This window comes from Bos grunniens, chromosome 25, assembly GCF_055505025.1.
Source record: "Bos grunniens cultivar Pamir isolate PY7600 chromosome 25, Bosgru_T2T1.0, whole genome shotgun sequence".
Taxonomy (NCBI): Eukaryota; Metazoa; Chordata; class Mammalia; order Artiodactyla; family Bovidae; genus Bos; species Bos grunniens.
Genome location: NC_141189.1, coordinates 7,492,679 through 7,511,079, shown reverse-complemented (window position 1 = coordinate 7,511,079; position 18,401 = coordinate 7,492,679). Strand labels below are relative to the sequence as shown.

The following is an 18,401-nucleotide window of genomic DNA, read 5'->3' as shown; positions in this document are numbered from 1 at the left end:
ATGAAATAACGGTCCTCTGTCCCAGGATTAAAGCCGACTCCTTTGATCAGCACTGGCAGCAATCATATTCCAGGTACAGTCAGTCAACAGCCTTCACAGATACTAAGTGCCAGCACTGTGTCAGGTACCACAATGGGAGGTTAGTCATGACAACACTCTATCCTCCAGAATTTCTCAACCTGTCCACACGCTGTAATAAGCGACCTTTCTAGGGACTTGTTTGGCAGTATGATTCATAAACCTTGATGTGGTATATATGCTCCTTGACCCAATAATTCTGCTTAGGAATTTATTCTAAGGAAATCACTAAAGGTGTGGACAAAGATCTAACTAAAAAGATGGTCACCAAGTTCGAGTGCCAGTAGGATGGAGTAGCTTGTGTCAGACTAATTCCACTTAAGATAAAAATAACAAACTCTAGATAAAATTTTTAAACAACTATTTGAAGGCACTAGAGAATAACAAAAAGCCAGCAGAAACTGGTGGGAATTCAAAACGTGCAAAAAAAGAGAATAGCACTGAGTGAAAACCACATTACATGGCTCTTCCCTCAAGGGCATACCCCAGTTCAGGCAATGCAGGGTGGCCAGAATGCAAATCAAAAACTGCAGTTGTTTAGTCTTAAGGCTGCCAGAGAACCTGGAAACTGGGGAAAGAAATCTAATTAGAGAAGAAAAACATGGAGCTGAGAGCCTTAAACTCTGTGTACAAACTACCCTGAAATCCTCGGCTGACCCCTGAACTGTGCGTGTGCAGGGCAGATTCCAATGAGCTTAGCAGAAAACAACAGTGGGAAAGCTACAAAAGCTGAGCAGATGTATCAGCTGCTGTCTAATAAAAGGAAGATGATCTACAGCTTGAGCCTCTCCAAATTAGGGGGCTTAATAAACACCTTAGTTAGGCGTTTATTATTATAGCTTGCCTTTGAAACCACAGAAAGGCTACGCCTTAGGTGAAAAAGCTGTATCCCAGGTCTAAGAGATTTACATATCCACCCCAATAAAGTATAAAAACCAAGCCTTCACAAAGGTACAGTGATTTAACTGTTTGCTACACAAAAGTCAACACTTTCCCAAAAAATCTGAATCTCTGCAGCATATCATTTAAAGGGTCCAGTAGACAAGCAAAAGCTATTAACATGGAAGGAAGGAAGGGGAATGAAAGAGAGAGAGAGAAAGAAGTAAATGCTACCCAAGTCAAAAGTGTCAATACAGCCAAACCATATGATGACCCAGATGTTGGAAATAGAAGACAAGGACTTAAAAGCAGCTATTACATACACATTTTTGGATACAAAAATAAATTATGGCCACAATGAGTGGACAGATGGGGAAAGCTTATCAGGGAAATATAAACAAAACAAAAAACCACACATATATACCCACATGGAAATTTCAGAACTGAAAAGCATAATATCTGAGGTGAAAATTTCACCGGAGGGCTTGACAGAAGCTTGTAAAATCATAAGCGTCAATGAACTTGATGACAGATCAATAGAAATTATCCAACCTGAAGAAAAGAGGGGAAAAAACACAGATCCTCAACGACAATTTCAAGCAATCCAACATGGATGCAAATGGAATCTTAAGAGGAGGGGAGAGAATAAGGCAGAAAAATACATTTGAAGAAATAATGGTCAAGATTTTCCAAATATGGTCAAAAACACTGACTCACAGATCCAAGACGTTCAAAGAAACCCAAGCAAGATTTTAAAAATCTCACTTGGTAACATCATAGTAAAACTGCTGAAAGGCAAAGATAAAGAAAAATCTTAAAAACAACTCGAGGAAACATTCTTAGTGGGGAAACGATATGATGCCCGCAGACTTCTCACCTGAAATAATGGATGCAGAAAGACAATAGAATGACCAAGCTGTTCAAAATAACGGAAAGAAAAAAAAAGCAACCCACAATTATAAACTCAATAAAAGTATTCAAAAAGTTCATGGAAAATGAAGTATTGTAGCTAATGTGGAGAAACCACAGCTCTTGTACATTGCAGGTGGAAACGTGAAATGGAGCAGCCACTATGAAAACAGTCTTACAGTCCCTCAGCTAGTTAAACAGAAAATTACCATATGACTCAGAAACCCCAGTCCTAAGTATACATCAAAAAGAATCGAAAACAGGTGTTCAAACAAAAACTTGCACGTGAATGTGCATAGCAGCACTAATCACAATAGTCGAAAGGTGGACACAACCCAAATTGTCCATCAGCTGATGAATGAATAAACAAAAGTAGTGTATCCATCTAATGGAATATTATTCGTTATTCAGATACATGCCGCAGCTTGGATGAAGCTTCAAAACATTATGCTAAGTAAAAGAAGCCAGACACGAAGGCCTCATATTGAATGATTCCATTTATATGAAATATCCAGAATAGGTAAATCAGTAGAGACAGAAAGCAGATTCGTGGTTGCCAAGCACTAAGGGAAGGAGAGAATGAGGAATGACTGCTTAATGGGTGTAGGGTTTCCCTTTAGGGTGATAAAAAATTCTGAAATTAGATAGCCTGATGGTTGCACAACACTGTGAATATATTTAATACCACTGAATCACATACTTTAAAATGGCTGAAATGGTAAATTTTATGTTAAGTCATTGACTCAATGGACATGAATTTGAGCCAACTCTGGGAGATAGTGGAGGACAGAGGAAACTGGCACGCTACAGGTGACGGGGTCACAAAGAATCGAACATGGCTTAGCAACTAAACAACAAATGTGTGTTTCTATAGATACAAATATCTACAGATTTATAGACAGATAAGAGAAGGAAATGGCAACCCACTCCAGTGTTCTTGCCTGGAGAATCCCAGGGACGGGGTAGCCTGGTGGGCTGCCGTCTATGGGGTCACAGAGTCGGACACGACTGAAGCAACTTAGCAGCATCAGCAGCAGATGATAGATAGATAAACATTAACACAAAATAGATACTAAAAATTTCTTTTTGAGTTCAGAGAATTCACTATAAGTAGATCTGAACTATAAGAAATGCTGAAAGAACTTCTTGGCGCTAAGGAACAAGGATTCTAGAGGAAAGCTCAGAGCTCCCGGAAGAAATAAAGATCATTGGAAATGATAACTACAGAACAAAGGGAAGACTGCTTTTCCTTCTCTTCACTTCTTAAATAGTAATCTGACTGCTAATGCAAAAAGTATAATGTTGAATTGTAAAATTTCTAACACATTCATATTTAAAGCATATGACAACATTAGCACAAAGAATGGAGGGAGTAGATAAATGAACTGTTAAAATGTTCTTTCATTTTACATGGAATAGTCCCATATTTACTCTAAGTTTGCTGTGATAAGTTAAGGGTACAGATTGTAACCCTTTGGAGTACTAGTATATCATACAGAGAAGTATAACTAAAAAGCCAATAAAGGAAAACATGCAACTTCTGATTCCAGTCGTGACAGACTAAGTCATATTGAACTTGCCCTCCCGTCATAAACAACTAGAAAATGAGATGAAATTTATGAAATGAACGGTCACAGACATTGAACCATGTGGAGCAGTGATTCCTGAAAGAAGGGAAACAAGGTGATTCCTGGAAGCACTCTCTGGACTAGGGCACATGGTGGTGGCACCAAGCAGAACAGCAATCTGAATGCAAGAAAGAGAAAGCAGAGTACAGGGAGGCTAAAGCAAATTTGGTGGGCGGAATACCAGAGAAAAGAGAATTACATAGAAAATTATTCATTCATGGGGTCAAAAGTTATTGAAGTGTATACTTCTCGTGTATGTAAATTAAATACATGTAATGAGTTGTATGTAAATTACACTTCTATAAAGTTGATTTAAAATGTGCAAATAATTATTAACATTAAGAAATAGAAAACATGTGTGGCCCTATATAGATGAAAGAGAATGAATTTGTTATCAAAAATTTCCCCACAAATAAAACTACAGGTCCAGATGGTTTCCCTGTGAATTCAAAGTTTTAATTAAACACTTAAGGAAAAAGCAATACGATCTTCCAAAGAAAAGAGTTTTCAGAAAACAGAGGAGGAAAAATTTCCCAGTTCTTTTTATGAGAACAGTTTAACCCTCGTAATTAAAAATTGATAGGTAGTAGAAGGAAAGAAAACTACAGATAGACATCAAACATGGAAATATAAAAAAGAATAAAGTATCCAAATGAACTTCATTCCAGTAATAATAAGGCTACTCCCAGGAACAAAAGATTGGTTTAGTATTCCAAATCAATCAATGTGTTGCATTAACATAACAAAGGATAAAAGTAGAATTACCTGAATATAGATGCAGCAAAAGCATTTGATAAGATTTAGCACCTATTCCTATTCCTGATGAATACTCTCAACCAACTTAGAAGTGACTGTCCTCATCTGATAAATAGCACACATAGAAAGTGTTAGTTGCTCAGTCGTATCCAACTCTTTGTGACCTCATGGATAGCCCTCCAGGCTCCTCCGTCCTTGGAACTCTGCAGGCAAGAGTACTAGAGTGTGTTGCCATTTCCTTCTCCAATACACAGAAAACCTACTGCTAATAACATATTTAATAATAAATTTTGAAATACTGAGAATTTCTCCCCTATGATCAGGAACAAGTATATCTGTTCTCACAATTTCTATTAAACATTTTACAAGATATTCTAGTCAGTCCAATAAGACAAGAAAAAGAAACTAAAAGCAAAATATTTGAAAAGAAAAAGCAAAAATGTTTTTAGTCACAGAAAACATGATAGTTTATGTAGAAAATCCAAACAAATCAATATATAAGCTATAATCAATATATAAGCTAATCAATATATAAGAATTAAAAAATGGATTTAGCATGGGTTTCAGACACAAAGTCAATAATCAAAAATCAAATATATTTCTATATACTATCAGCAAAATAATTATAACATGAAAACTTTAATCCCATTTTTTAGAAGCACCAAAAAAAGAAATACTTATAAATACAACTAATAAAAGATAAGAAAGCCGTCTACTGTGAAAACTACAAAATATTGCTGAGAAAAATTAAAGCCTTATATAAATTCAGAGCAATATCATGTTCATGAATCAGAAGATTCACCATTAAGAGATCTATTCTCCCCAAATGTGCATATTCATCACAATCCTAATCTCAACCCAATAGACATTTTTGTAGACATTAATAAATGGAGTGTAAAATTTTTATGGAAATGCAAAAGAACTAGAGTGGTCAAAACAGACTTTAAAAAGAAGAAAACTAGAATTACGTATCATTCCATCCTTACTAGAACAGTTCAAGTTAAAAAAACTAACCACACCAAATATTGGTGAGAATGGGGAGCAACTGGAACACACTTTGCTTGTAGGAGTACAAAATGTTAATGCTTCTTTGGAAACAGTTTGGCTGATTTTATTATTATTATTAAACAACTCAAAAATGAGCAAAAGTCTTGAACAGACACAAAAGAAGATATAAGAATGGTTAGTAAGCACTCAGATAGGCATACAGAAAGATGCTCAACATCTTAAGTCAACAGGCAAGAGCAAATTAGAAAGCATCCCATTGCTGCTGCTGCTCAGTCGCTTCAGTCGTGTCCGACTCCATGTGAACCCACGGGCTGTAGCCCGCCAGGCTCCTCTGTCCATGGGGATTCTCCAGGCAAGAATACTGGAGTCGGTTGCCATGCCCTCCTCCAGGGGATCTTCCCAACCCAGGAATAGAACCAGGGTCTCTTGCATTGTAGGTGGATTCTTTACCAGCTGAGCTACCAGGGAAGCCTCACTTCATACCCACTACAATGGCTAAAATTAAACGCTGATAACACCAACTGTTGACAAGGATGTGGAGCGATTAGAACATACATTGCTGATAAGAGTGTAACGTGGTAAAACCACTTTAGAAAACAGTTTGACTCTTAAAAAATTAAACATACATCACAACCTAGCAATTCCACTTCTAGGGATTTACCCAAGGGAAATAAAAACAGACATGTTGATAGAAAGATATAAACAAGACCATTCACAGAGGCTTTCTTCATAAAGGCAAAAACTATAAACAACTCAAACATCTATCCACAGGAAAATGGGTGAATAAAACTGGTTATTTTTACAACTGGATGGGCTTCCCAGCTGGCAGTAATGGTAAAGAATCTGCCTGCCAGTGCAGGAGACATAAGAGACGTGGGTTCAATACCTGGGTCAGAAAGAGCCCCTGGAGAAGGGAATGGCAACCCACTCCAGTATTCTTGCCTGGAGAATCCCATGGTCAGAGGTAGCCTGATGGGCTACCGTTCACAGGGTCGCAAAGAGCTGGACATGACTGAAGTGACTTAGCACATATGCATGCATACAATGGAACAATCCTCAGTAACAAAGAAACTACTGATACACATATAAGGACATGAATAAATCTCAGAAACATCCTAAGTGAAAGAAAGCATGCATGAAAGAGTATATACTGTATGACTCCTTCTACGTGAAGTTCAAGCATGGATAAAACTGATCTATGATGTTAGAAATCAGAATAGAGGTTGTTAAGGGGTGGGGATCTTCTGTGAGGTGATATATGCATGTATCAAAATTCACCAAATTGTAGACTTAAAATGGGTGTCTGCTGGTATATGTAAATTTTATGTCAGTTAAAGAAAGATGTTTGCACCAAGATTATTAAAAGTTTTTTAATGGAAACAAGTTAAATATTTTCTGGTAGGGGGTTCGGAGAAGGCAATGGCACCCCACTCCAGTACTCTTGCCTGGAAAACCCCATGGACGGAGGGGCCTGGTGGGCCATAGTCCATGGAGTCACTAAGAGTCGGACACGACTGAGTGACTTCACTTTCACTTTTTACTTTCATGCATTGGAGAAGGAAATGGCAACCCACTCCAGTGTTCTTGCCTGGAGAATCCCAGGGATGGGGGAGCCTTGTGGGCTGCCGTCTATGGGGTCACACAGAGTCAGACACGACTGAAGCGACTTAGCAGTAGAGGGTTAGTTAATAAAGTGTGTACCCAAATTCCACAGCCATTGAAAATGATACTAGAGAAAGCAGTCTATTGACAAGGAGAGGTGTTCACGACAGTCGATGTGAAAAAGAAAGTTATCGAATAGTGTGCAGAGCATAACAGACATAGAAAAAGGTCTGCGGAACTCCCCTGGCGGTCCAGTGGTTGAGATCCACCTTCCAATGCAGGGGCTGTGGGACCCAGGGTGTTCCCCTGGTTGGGGAACTATGATCTCACAAGCCTCTGGGCAACTAAGCCCACACCACACCACACCTAGAGAGCCCCGCTCTGCAGTAAGAGAAGCCTGTACGCCACAAGCGGAGAAAGCCTGCGTGCCACAGCAAAGCCCCAGTGCAGCCCTTCCCCAACGAAATAAAGGGTCTGGGGGTTTTCTTCAAAGTGAGACTGGAGGTTACCTTGAGAGGTAAAATTCTGGATGTTTTCACTTTTCTACACCCAACATGTGCTTGCTTGTGCAATAAGAAAAAAATATTTCTAGATAGATGCAGATATTACAGTTAATTCTCCTTATTCAGGGTAGCCACAGTTCATCGAGTCCCTGGGGAATCCTGAATCAGTGACTACTGAACCAACACTTGTAGGGGAAATACAGGATTAGATTCCTGTGAGTATCAGGTCACAGCATTTTCGTCAACTGATCAATACGATCAATACATAACCTTGTTTTATGTGGGCTTCCATCTAAAGACATCTTATTGAATATACATTGTAGATTCATTAACATTTAACCCACAGCCAACAGCAGCACTATAACTCATGCCAAGCAAAGCTTACTTAACACATGTTATTTTCTCAGGAAGTCACATCCGAGTCTTTTTGCATTAAGAACATTGGCCGGCGCTATGCTTGGGGATATTTTAGACAAGGATATCACTCCCCCCTGCCAAAAAAAGAAAGGCACAAAAATGCAAAAAACATGGCACTGAACAGACTGTGAAAAGGATGCTTGTTTGCATGAGAACTGAAACCAAGAAGCAGGGAGCCAAAAAAAAAAAAAAAGAAGCAGGGAGCCAACCGGTCAACCTCCTAACACGGGAACACACGCGAGGTGACTCTAATTTTTTATCACTCTGCACACAGTTCTTGAATGGCCACAAAAATGCTTCAGGTATTAATTTGGGTTACAAATAAATTTTAGTAAAATTAACAAATGCAGAATCCTCAAATAATTAGGATGGGGGACTTCTCTGGTGGTCCGGGTGGCTAAGGCTCCATGCTCCCAAAGAAGGGGGCCCAGGTTCAATTCTTGGTAAGGCAACTAGATCCCACATGCCACAAGTGAGAGTTTGCATGCTCCAACTAAAGATCCCGCATGCTGAAACTAAGACCCGGCACAGGCAAATAATTAAATAAAAAGATATTTTTAAAAATAATTAGGATCAACGGTATATAGACATGAGGCTTCCCTGGTGGTTCAGTCGGTGAAGAATCCGCCTGCAATGCAGGAGCCCCGTCTACGAAGGAGAGCATTCCCAAGCCTCGGGCCAGCACTCCTGGGGCATCCAGGGAGGAAATAGAAGGGGAGACCTAGCAGAGGGAAACAGGTCCAGAGACAGGCTATCTGGGAGGCGGGAGCCACCTACCCCAGGCAATCCCAGCCCAAGTCGTAAAACCAGAGACCTGACAACTTGGAAGGAAGGCCAGACACATCAGAAAAAAAAGGCACTTCTCCTGGGGAATCTCATCTGAGGCAAAGCGAAACCACGGAGGAGGGCACCTCTGACCTGCGGGCTTTCCAGAGAGGTCGGCCTGGGAACCGAGTGGGAGTTCACAGTCCAGGCCCCTCCACAACCATCTCAGGAATGTGTCTGAAGTCACAGACACCGCTCTGACTTCGCCTTCTGATGGGTTCGTCCTTGGGAATGTAAAGTCGTTACCAGGGCTTCCAGAAGCCAGTCCCAACCTCAGCCGAGGGCCTCCTGATCCCAGGAATCCCTCAAACCCATAGGATTCCCAGGACCCTCATGCTCACAGCTGGATAGGGACCACTCAACCCCAAGGCTCCCTGAAAGAGGCAAACCTCATCCCAATCCCTAAGATGCACACACGTCCTCATCGAGGGGGGCAAGTCTGGAAGATCCTTCCAGAGGGGAGGGCTGGCAGAGGCTCTGAGGCTGAGAGTGTCTTGCGATGTGCTGACACCTCTCACTAATTAGCTCAGGATGCCCAGACGTTTCTGGTGAGTGCGCTGATAACCCACATCAGTGCGGTTGACCAGGGACGACCTTTCTTCTGGAGGGGAGGTTCCACGTACTCTCAAGGGCAGGTGGCTCTGGGGGCATTTGACCAGGTCAGAGTCACCCCGTCTCCTCTCCCAGGAAGGGTGGGCCCCCAGCCCTGCTTGAATCTACTGCTGTCCTGGTGGGCAGAACCTCCCTGAGAACAGAGCTTGACCCCCAAACACCCCTGGCCTGATGCTGCTTGCCAAATGCCGTGCTTCGTCCGTGCAGTCTGCAAGAATTACCCAAAACATGTGCATGGGCCCAAAAGGTGATGACCCAACCTTTCAATGTCACGGAGCCCACTTCAGGGCACGGGTCATCCTGGGAGAAGGTCACCTTGTTTCCTTGCCATTCATCTCAGGTTACAGCTCAGGTTCTGTGAAGTTGGATGTTAACTTGTACAAAACTGCAGAGATGTAAATGATTTCTCGGTAGAGAGGACAACCTCAAAGGTTTTGTTTTATTGTTCTGTAGGATCTAACTTGGGCTTCCCAGGTGGCTTGGTGGTAAAGAACCCACTTGCCAGTGTAAGAGACAGAGGAACTTGGCAAGCTACAGTCCATGGGGTCGCAAAAAGTCGGACACGACTTAGCGACGAAACAACAACAAATAGTATTTTAACATACATGTAACTAAAATCAGGCTTTCCGGAGGCTCAGTGGGTAAAGAATCCACCTACAGTGCAAGAGATGCAAGAGACTCGGGTTCAGTCCCTGGGTCAGGAAGATCCCCTGGAGGAGGGCATGGCCATCCACTTCAGTATTCTTGCCTGGAGAACAGCCAGGGACAGAGGAGCCTGGCGGGCTACAGTCCATGGGGTCACAAAGAGTCAGACATGACTGGAGGGACTATGCATACACACATAACTAAAATCAGTAAGTCATGGAATTAAAAAAAAGACGAGGGAGGAACGTGTTGTCAGAAAGTCAAGGTTGAGGACAGCTGCTGTTTCCAAATACAAAACCGACTCCTGAGCCGGGGGATGGCCCAGCTCTTCTGGAGAACCAGGTGAGCTGCAAATCTGTTCATCAGGCTGGACTCACCTTCGCTGGATGTGAGCGGGGTAGCAGTGGGCTCTGTCACCCGCTCTTATTCCCGCCTAAGCGCTGCTATCTGGCCCCTTCGGGCTCCAGAGTCAGACTGAGCCCAGGGCCCAGGGCTCAGAAGGGACATCTGGCCCTGGGCCTCGCCCTCTCTCTGAGCACCAGCTGGGCGGAGGGGCCAGTGGGGTGAGGCCCTCCTGCTCCTTCCACCTACCAGGCCCATCTGCCTTATTCTACAACAGGTGTGGCTTCAAGGCTCACAGGTCCTCATCTGCATCTACTCCGAGCCCACATACCCAGCTCTGCCTGCCCCAGCTCCTGCGTGAGTCGGAGCCAGAGCAGAAGAAATAGGCTGTGCGTTGAATTTCCTCCCCAGGCCGGGGCTTACGATTCTCCTCCAGGCCTGGCCCGAGCAGTGCACACACGGACCCCACCTCGGTGCCCCCCAGGCAGGGTGTCAGGCTCACCCCAGCTGGCTGGTCCTGAGCGTTTAGTTCGGAGATGCTTGGGAGAAAGAAAGAATGTGAAAAAGAGAGGAACTCCTCCCAGAAGGAGGGCAGGCGGGAGAGGAGCGTCCAGAGACTCTGAGGACTGGCCTGGCCAGCAGCCATCCCCCGACCCCCTTATTTAAAAATTAATACAATGATAAACCCAGTTACAGGTAAATGACAATTCAGTACATTTAGCTGGATAATATAAAAATTTACATATTCACAAGCACATAGCTCCTTCATCAACATCGATCATTTTAGTCCATGTAGTCAAAGTCTTCTGGCATCCCAGAGTTTTTATCGATTTTATTTTCTCCAAACCCAAATTTTCCCCCGAGACTCACCCTCGTCACAGTTGCTCCCAGTAAAGCCAGGGCAGCACCTCCATTCCAGCGCCGTCACCGTTCGGTAGGACACTCTGTATGTGGGTCTGATCAGAGTCCTGTAACTAACACAAGGGCAGCATCAGGACAGTGTGAGGGCCCCCCTCCGCCCACCGCAGACCCCACTCCTGCAGAGACCACCCAGCCCAGCCAGATACAGAAACACAAATATCATATAATATCGCATTTATGTGGAATCTAAAAAAAAATGAACTTATTTATAAAACAGAAACAGACCCACACGCATAGCAACTAAATTTATGGTTGGCTCAGATGGTAAAAAATCTGCCTGAAATGCGGGAGACCCAGGTTCGATCCCTGGGTCGGGAAGATCCCCTGGAGAAGGATCTGGCAACCCACCCCAGTATTCTTGCCTGGAGAACCCCATGGACAGAGGAGCCTGGTGGGCTACAGTCCCTGGGGTCACAAAGAGCTGGACACAACAAAGCAACTAACACACACATACACACACACAAAGGGGATGGAGGGATAAATTAGGAGTTTAGGATTAACAGATACACACTACTACAAATAAAACAGATAACCAAGGAGCTACTGTATAGCACAGGGAACTACACTCAGTATTTTGTAATAACTTCTAAGGGAAAAGAATCTGATAGAGAATACATGTACGGGGTTCCCAAGTGGCACAGCAGTAAAGACTTCGCCTGCCAATGCAGGAGACACAAGAGACGGGGGTTCAATCCCTGGATTGGGAAGATCCCACAGAGCAGGAAATGGCAATCCACTCCAGTATTCCTGCCTGGGAAATCCTATGGACAAAGAAGCCTGGCGGGCTACAATGGGATCGCAGAGTCAGACACGACTGAGCACCCACACGTACGTATAAAACTGAGTCACTTTGCTGCACACCTTAAACTAACATAGTGTAATTTACACATTGGAAATCAACTATAATTTAAAAAAGGAAAACATACATATGATTGATTTTCACAAGGGGCAAAAGTCCAGCTTTATGATTCAATTTCCATCAGGGCTTGATCAAGTCTGCACAGCTTCCTCTTGAAAGCAAAACTGCATGACTTCACAGAACTTGCATCTGCTGACACCAAGCAACTTAATCATGAATGGGAAAATTATGAATTAATTGAGAGCAGCAGGCATAATGTTTTTAGGCACACTGTTGACAGGAAAACACATAAGTCACGTTTCGAATTTCAGAAATAGTGCGCTAAATCTGAAAAATCCTGTTACACTAATTTTTCTTTGGGGGAAAAAAAAAATCCTCTCCCTTGTGTTTCGTAAACATTCCAGCAAAGCCGCTTCCCCCTGGAGCTCTAAGTTGGGGATAGGGGAGGAGGAAGGGTTGGCAGGGCACAGCCAGGCAGGGGCTGGAACCTTCGAAGTGAGGGGACGGGAGTCTGCAGGGAGAGGTGCCCAGGGGCAAACCCAGGCCTCGGGGACCCTCAGATCCATGGCAGGAAGATCTCAGAAAGCAGCTGGCATAGGCCACTGGGGTGGGGGCGGGAGGGCAGAGGACCAGTCAATGTCACCACTCCTCACAGCAAGGGACCTGAGGAGACACAGCAGGGTAGGTGAGCTTGGGTCCAAGGAGTCCAAACAGACTGTCTGCATAAGAAACATGGTATCTCCGACTCAACGGACATGCGTTTGATTAGACTCTGGGAGTCGGTGATGGACAGGGAGGCCTAGCGTGCTGCAGTCCATGGGATCGCACAGAGTCAGACACGACTGAGCGACTGAACTGAACTGATAAGAAACATACAACATTTCTCACCCACGCGTTCACTCACACACACACACACACACACACACACACACTCACACTCTCACAGCTGCTTCTTGCTGCAGATCTCCCAGCCAGAAACAGGCCCATCTGGGGAAAGGAAGATGCTTTAATTTCAATTTAAAATGTCATTTTTTTAAATTGGAGTATATAGTTGCTTTGGGGCTTCCCTCATAGCTCAGTAGGTAAAGAATCTGCCTGCAATGCAGGAGACCCAGGTTTGATTCCTGGGTCTGGAAGATCCCTTGGAGAAGGAAATGGCAACCCACTCCAGAATTCTTGCCTGGAGAATCCCACCGACAGAGGAGCCTGGCGGGCTACAGTCCATGGGGTGGCAAGGGCTGGACACGACTGAGCTACTAAACGACCACCATAGCTGCTGTACAATGTTGTGTTAGTCTCTGCTATACAGCAAAGTGAATCAGCCACACTGATTCATATATATGCAAACATACAGCCCCTCTTCCTTGGATTTCCTTCCCATTTGGGTCATGACAGAACGTTGAGTAGAGTTCCCTGGGCTACACAATTGGTTCTCCTTTTTTTTTAATTTTTGGCCGCACTGCATGGCATATGGGATCTTAATTCCCTGACCATGTCCCCCACATTGAAAGGGCAGAGTCTTAACCACTGAACTGCCAGGGAAGTCCCTTGGTTCTCATCAGTTATCTATTTTACACATTAATAGCGTATATATGCCAATGTCCCCAGGAGGAGAGCATGGTAACCCACTCCAGTATTCTTGCCTGGAGAATCCCACGGACAGAGGAGCCCAGTGGGCTACGGTCCATAGGGTCTCAAAGAGTCGGACACGACTGAAGTGACTTGGCACACACGCCTGCATGCCAGTCCCAATCTCAGTTCTAAAATTAATTCTTAAAGGCAGATTGTTGCTCTGGCTAAGAGGGGCTGGAAAAGCGAGGGAACCCCTCCCATAACCACAGCACCATGGGGTAGATGGAGCCCCGGGCGCTGGGGGCACCAGCTGAGAATTTAGGGTCCTGACCCTAATTCACGATGGGAATTGCACATGTTCCGGAACCTCCCTGAGCCTGTTTCCTGGTTTGCATGCTGAGGACCAGGATGCTGGGTGTGAGGCTCAATGGAAGGGCATGTGTGAGAGCAGAAAGGGATGTGTAGGTGCTAGGTTCGCAAAATACAGCCCTGATCTCATTCCTCCTGGCCCGCACCCTTTGGTCATCCCCACTGTGGTCAGGAGACAGTCTGAGCTGTTTAGCCCCGGGGACCAGCCCTTCTCCAGCTGCCGTGGCTGCCCCCAGGCCCCTTGTGCCATCGGCTGCGCCTCGGCCTCCAGCCCAGGAGCCCTCCAAAGGGCTCTTCACTGTGTGCCTTGAGTGATGATGGGGACAAAGTGATAGCAGATACAATGAGAGCTTTGAGTACTTGCCATGTATCAGGCACTGTTCTGACACATAACAATCCTAACAGGGGGATGCTATCACCATTCCTAATTTACAGATAAGGAAACTGAGGCACTGAGAGCTTCAGTAACTCTATCAAAGTCACACTGCTAGAAGGTGGTGGAACTAGATTCTGCCAGGCAGAACTGGCAGAACTTAGGAATACTAACTTGTGTGCATGCAGTAGCAGGGCACCCTGTTCCTCTCTGCATCTGGCCAAGGTACTGAGACGTGGCCCCTGAACCAGAGGGAGAGCTCAGTCCCCAGAGAAGGTCTTGTTTTGCCCCTCATTCCAAGTGAGGGCCATGGGCTGGTCTATCCCATGTAGGACCAGAAGCATCTGGGTGGCTGTGAAGGCCAGGAGCAGGGCCTGCCAGTAGGTGGCGCTGCTTCACCAGTCCAGCAGGCCGGGGCTCAGACCCTCCACCCTCCCCTGAATGCCCAGGGCAGGTGCAAGTGTCCATGGTCTTATTCCCATCACTTTGCCCTCCTACGTCCATGAAGAACTCCCAGCCCTTCCACTGGGGTCCAGTCCACAGATCCACTGATCTTTCTAAAATGATTCTGTTTTGTGGCTGACCTCTCTCAAAACTTTCCACAGCTCCCACAGACCAAAGACCACACTCTCCAGGTCAGCGAATAAGGCCCCACCTAGCGTCCTGCCCTCACCTCCTTGCACAACCACCAGCCAAGGCTCCTCCCCCCACAGCACAACAAGCAGCTCTTCCTGCCTCCTGGCCTTTGCACATGCAGGCTCCTCTGCCTATTGGCCCATCCTCCTGTACTCCGCAGAGAAAAGCCCCAAGAGCCTTCAGAGTGTGATGCCAACATCCTCTTCCCTGTGAAACACCCCCAGTCCTGGCCAGAGCGATGGGCTCCTTCCTCAGCAACCCCACACCCTGTACAGAGCTTGGCTTTACATGCGGGGTGCCTGCTGTATACCAAGCACCGGGATTACAAGAATGAAGGAGGCAGCAAGACCTCTCACTGTGCTAGAGCTGGCGGTGCAAATTCTGTATCATAGGTGTGAATATGTGCCTGTGCATGGTGCTTCCCTGGTGGCTCAGATGGTAAAGAATCTGCCTGCAATTCAGGAGATCCAGGTTCGATCCTTGGGTAGGGAGGATCCCCCTGGAGAAGGAAATGGCAACTTGCTCCAGTATTCTCGCCCGGAGAATTCCACAGGCAGAAGAGCCTGGCAGGCTATAGTCCGTGGGGTCGCAAAGAGTCGGAAACAGCTGAGCAACTAACACACACGATGGTAAGTGCCAGGGAAGAAAGCACTGCGTTCACTACTCGCATTGCAATGGATTCGTTTTCTTTTTTTTTTTTTAATTAAAATATAATTTACAGGGACTTCCCTGGTGGTCTAGTGTGGCTAAGACTCCACGCTCTCAAAGAAGGAGCCCAGGTTCCATCTCTAATCAGGCAACTAGTTGCCTTATGCCGCATCAAAGATCAAAGATCCCGCATGATGCAACCAAGACCTGGCACAGCCAAATAAACAAATGAATATTTAAAAAGAAAAGAAGGAAAAATATCTTGCCATGCGGATGGAAGACCAGGTTCAGAAGCTCATATCACTTAGCCAACTGACAATCCAGGCTGAGGCAAGACGTCTTTCAATACACTAAAAAAAAGCATGTCCATGATCCTACAAGTAACGCACATGTTTATACCAAGTCATGGCTGGTTCCAACGCTTCAAAAGGTATCATGATTTTCATAATGTGAAAGTCAGCGGTGAGGCAGCAAGTGCCAATACTGAAAGTGCCAAAGCTTTTAAAGAAGAGCTGCAGAGGATAATTGTGGATGAGAAATATCTGCCAGAACAAATATTGAATGTCGATGAAATGAGCCTGTTCTGGAAGTGTGTGCCGGAGCGAACACACATTCATCAGGAGTCCAGGACAATGCCAGGATTCAAGGTTTTCAGAAAGCGCGTGGAAGGCTGCTTTGGGGGTGGAAAAGTTACCGGGCTCGAATGAAAGTCTTTCCTAATCTACCAGTGGGAGAACCCCAGAGCATTCAAGTATGTGAGCCAGGCATTCACTTCCCATTTGTTATCGCCATAACAAGAAAGCCTGGATGACATTAACAGTGTTTGAAGCCTGGCTTTTGAAGTGTTTTATCCGTCAGGCAAGAGAATATTGGAGGCAAAACAACATCCCATTCAAGATTCGGCTGATCTCAGACAAGGCTCCCGGGCATCCACAGCATATCAGGATGGGCATCCTCATGTCAAGGTTGTGTAGTTGCCACTGAACACAAGTGCACTCATTCCACCCAAGGACCAAGGCACCACAGCTACGTTCAAACCATACTATTGACACCAAATGTCTGTGCAGGGCCTGGAAGCAATGGAAACTGGTCGAACGCTCTGAGAGTTTTGGAAAGGTTTTAACATTAAACGTGCTACCCAGACCATGCATCGCTGCCTGTGGGAAGAAGTCACACAGCAATGAGTGAACACTGAACTGCATTTTGCAGAGAGTTTTAAAGACATATGTGAACATGTTCAAAGGTTTTAACCAAGATTCTGTTGTGGATGAAACAGTCCCGAGATATGAATGCTTGGTACAGACCTAGAACTGGACATTTGAAGAAGAGGATATTCGTGAGCTTGTTGGTACCGAGGGTGAAGAACTTTCCAATGAGGAGCTGTTCGAACTGGAGAAAGAAAGGTGGAGAGAAGTTGAGGCAGAGGAGGAAGTTATGCCCGGGGCACCAGGAAAGTTCACAGCAAAGAAACTGGCAGAGACGTTTGCTGCCATCAGCAATGGTGGAAGGATGTTAGAAGAAATGGATGTCAACTATGGGAGGTCCACAAGAGCTGACAGGCAGATCCAAGATGTTCTTGCTTGCTCTAGAGAAATATACAACGGAGAGAAGAAACACACCATATAGTCGAAACTTGGTATCTTCCCCAAGAACACTCCACCTGCTAAACCATCAAGTGTTGACGACCCGGTGCCTTCTCCCAAGCTATTCTGGAGCCTCATCAGAAGAGAGGAACGGACAACCCTGTCTCTGTAGCTTCCCCGTCATCCAGCGATTAATCTTAGCTGAGTGCTGCAATCACTCTTCAATGTGCTTTCAGCGGTGTATGCTAACGGGGATTCTGTTTCTCACTTTTCACCTTCTCACTCTCATGTAATAAATTACATGAGATGGTCAACATTTCATTATAAAACAGGCTTTGTGTTAGGTGAGTTTGCCCAACTGTAGGCTAATGGAAGTGTCCTCAGCATGTTTGAGGTAGGCTGGGCAAAGCTACAACTTTCAATAGGTTAGGTGCCTCTAATGCATTTTTGACTTCAGGTATTTTCAACTTGCAGTGGGTTTGTGGTGATGTAACCCCATTGTGAGTCAAGGAAGATCTGTAGATAAATCTAGTGTTTAGCTCAATGAACTCTGAACCTATGTATACACCAACATTCCCATTGCTCCAAAGTCCTTTTGAACGCCTTCCAAGTTGATTCTCTAGCCCCCAGGCATAACCATTCTTTTGACTTCTCACTAGAGATTAGCTTTGCCTGTTGTAGAATTTCATATAAATAGAATCACACAGCATGCACTCATTTGTCTGCATTCTTTCTCCCAACCATCATGTCTGTGAGGTTCATCTGTATTGTTAAGGGTAGCATGTTTTGTTTCTTTTTATTCCTAAATAATATTTCATTACATAAACATACCACAATGTATCTGTTCTCCTGTTCATGAACTTTGGGGTTATTTCCAGATCCACTGTTGATACGAGTGTTTTTATACAAGTCTTTGTGGACAAATTTCCACTTCTTTAAGGTAAGTACCTAGAAATAGAATTGATGGGCCATAGGACGGATATATGTTTAACTTTAGTAGATGCTACAAACACATGTCCCAGACCTATTCGGATGAACGAGGTTCACATGCCCAGCAACAGTGTGTGAGTTCCAGTTTCTCCATAACCAGTTTCTCCATAACCAGTTTCTCCATAACGTTTGATATTGTCAGTCACTTTCATTTCAGTCATTCTAAGGTGTATGCAGAACTCTCATTTATAGTTTTAACCAAAGTTGAACTCTTTTTCATGTCTGCCATTTATTTATCTCCTTTTG

At 44.6% G+C, this 18,401-nt stretch overlaps 1 protein-coding gene across 2 annotated transcripts in view; it reads right to left on the bottom strand.

Annotated features, from left to right (window-relative positions):
- COL26A1 (collagen type XXVI alpha 1 chain) overlaps nt 1-18,401 on the bottom strand; it is a 164,571-nt gene that overhangs the window by 82,135 nt on the left and 64,035 nt on the right. Inside the window, exon 3 of one of the 2 annotated variants that reach the window (XM_086374316.1) lies at nt 11,075-11,178. In XM_086374316.1, coding sequence (XP_086230442.1) covers nt 11,075-11,178 — 104 coding nt within the window. The remainder of the gene's footprint in view (nt 1-11,074; nt 11,179-18,401) is intronic. The other variant, XM_086374314.1, reaches the window with a different exon arrangement.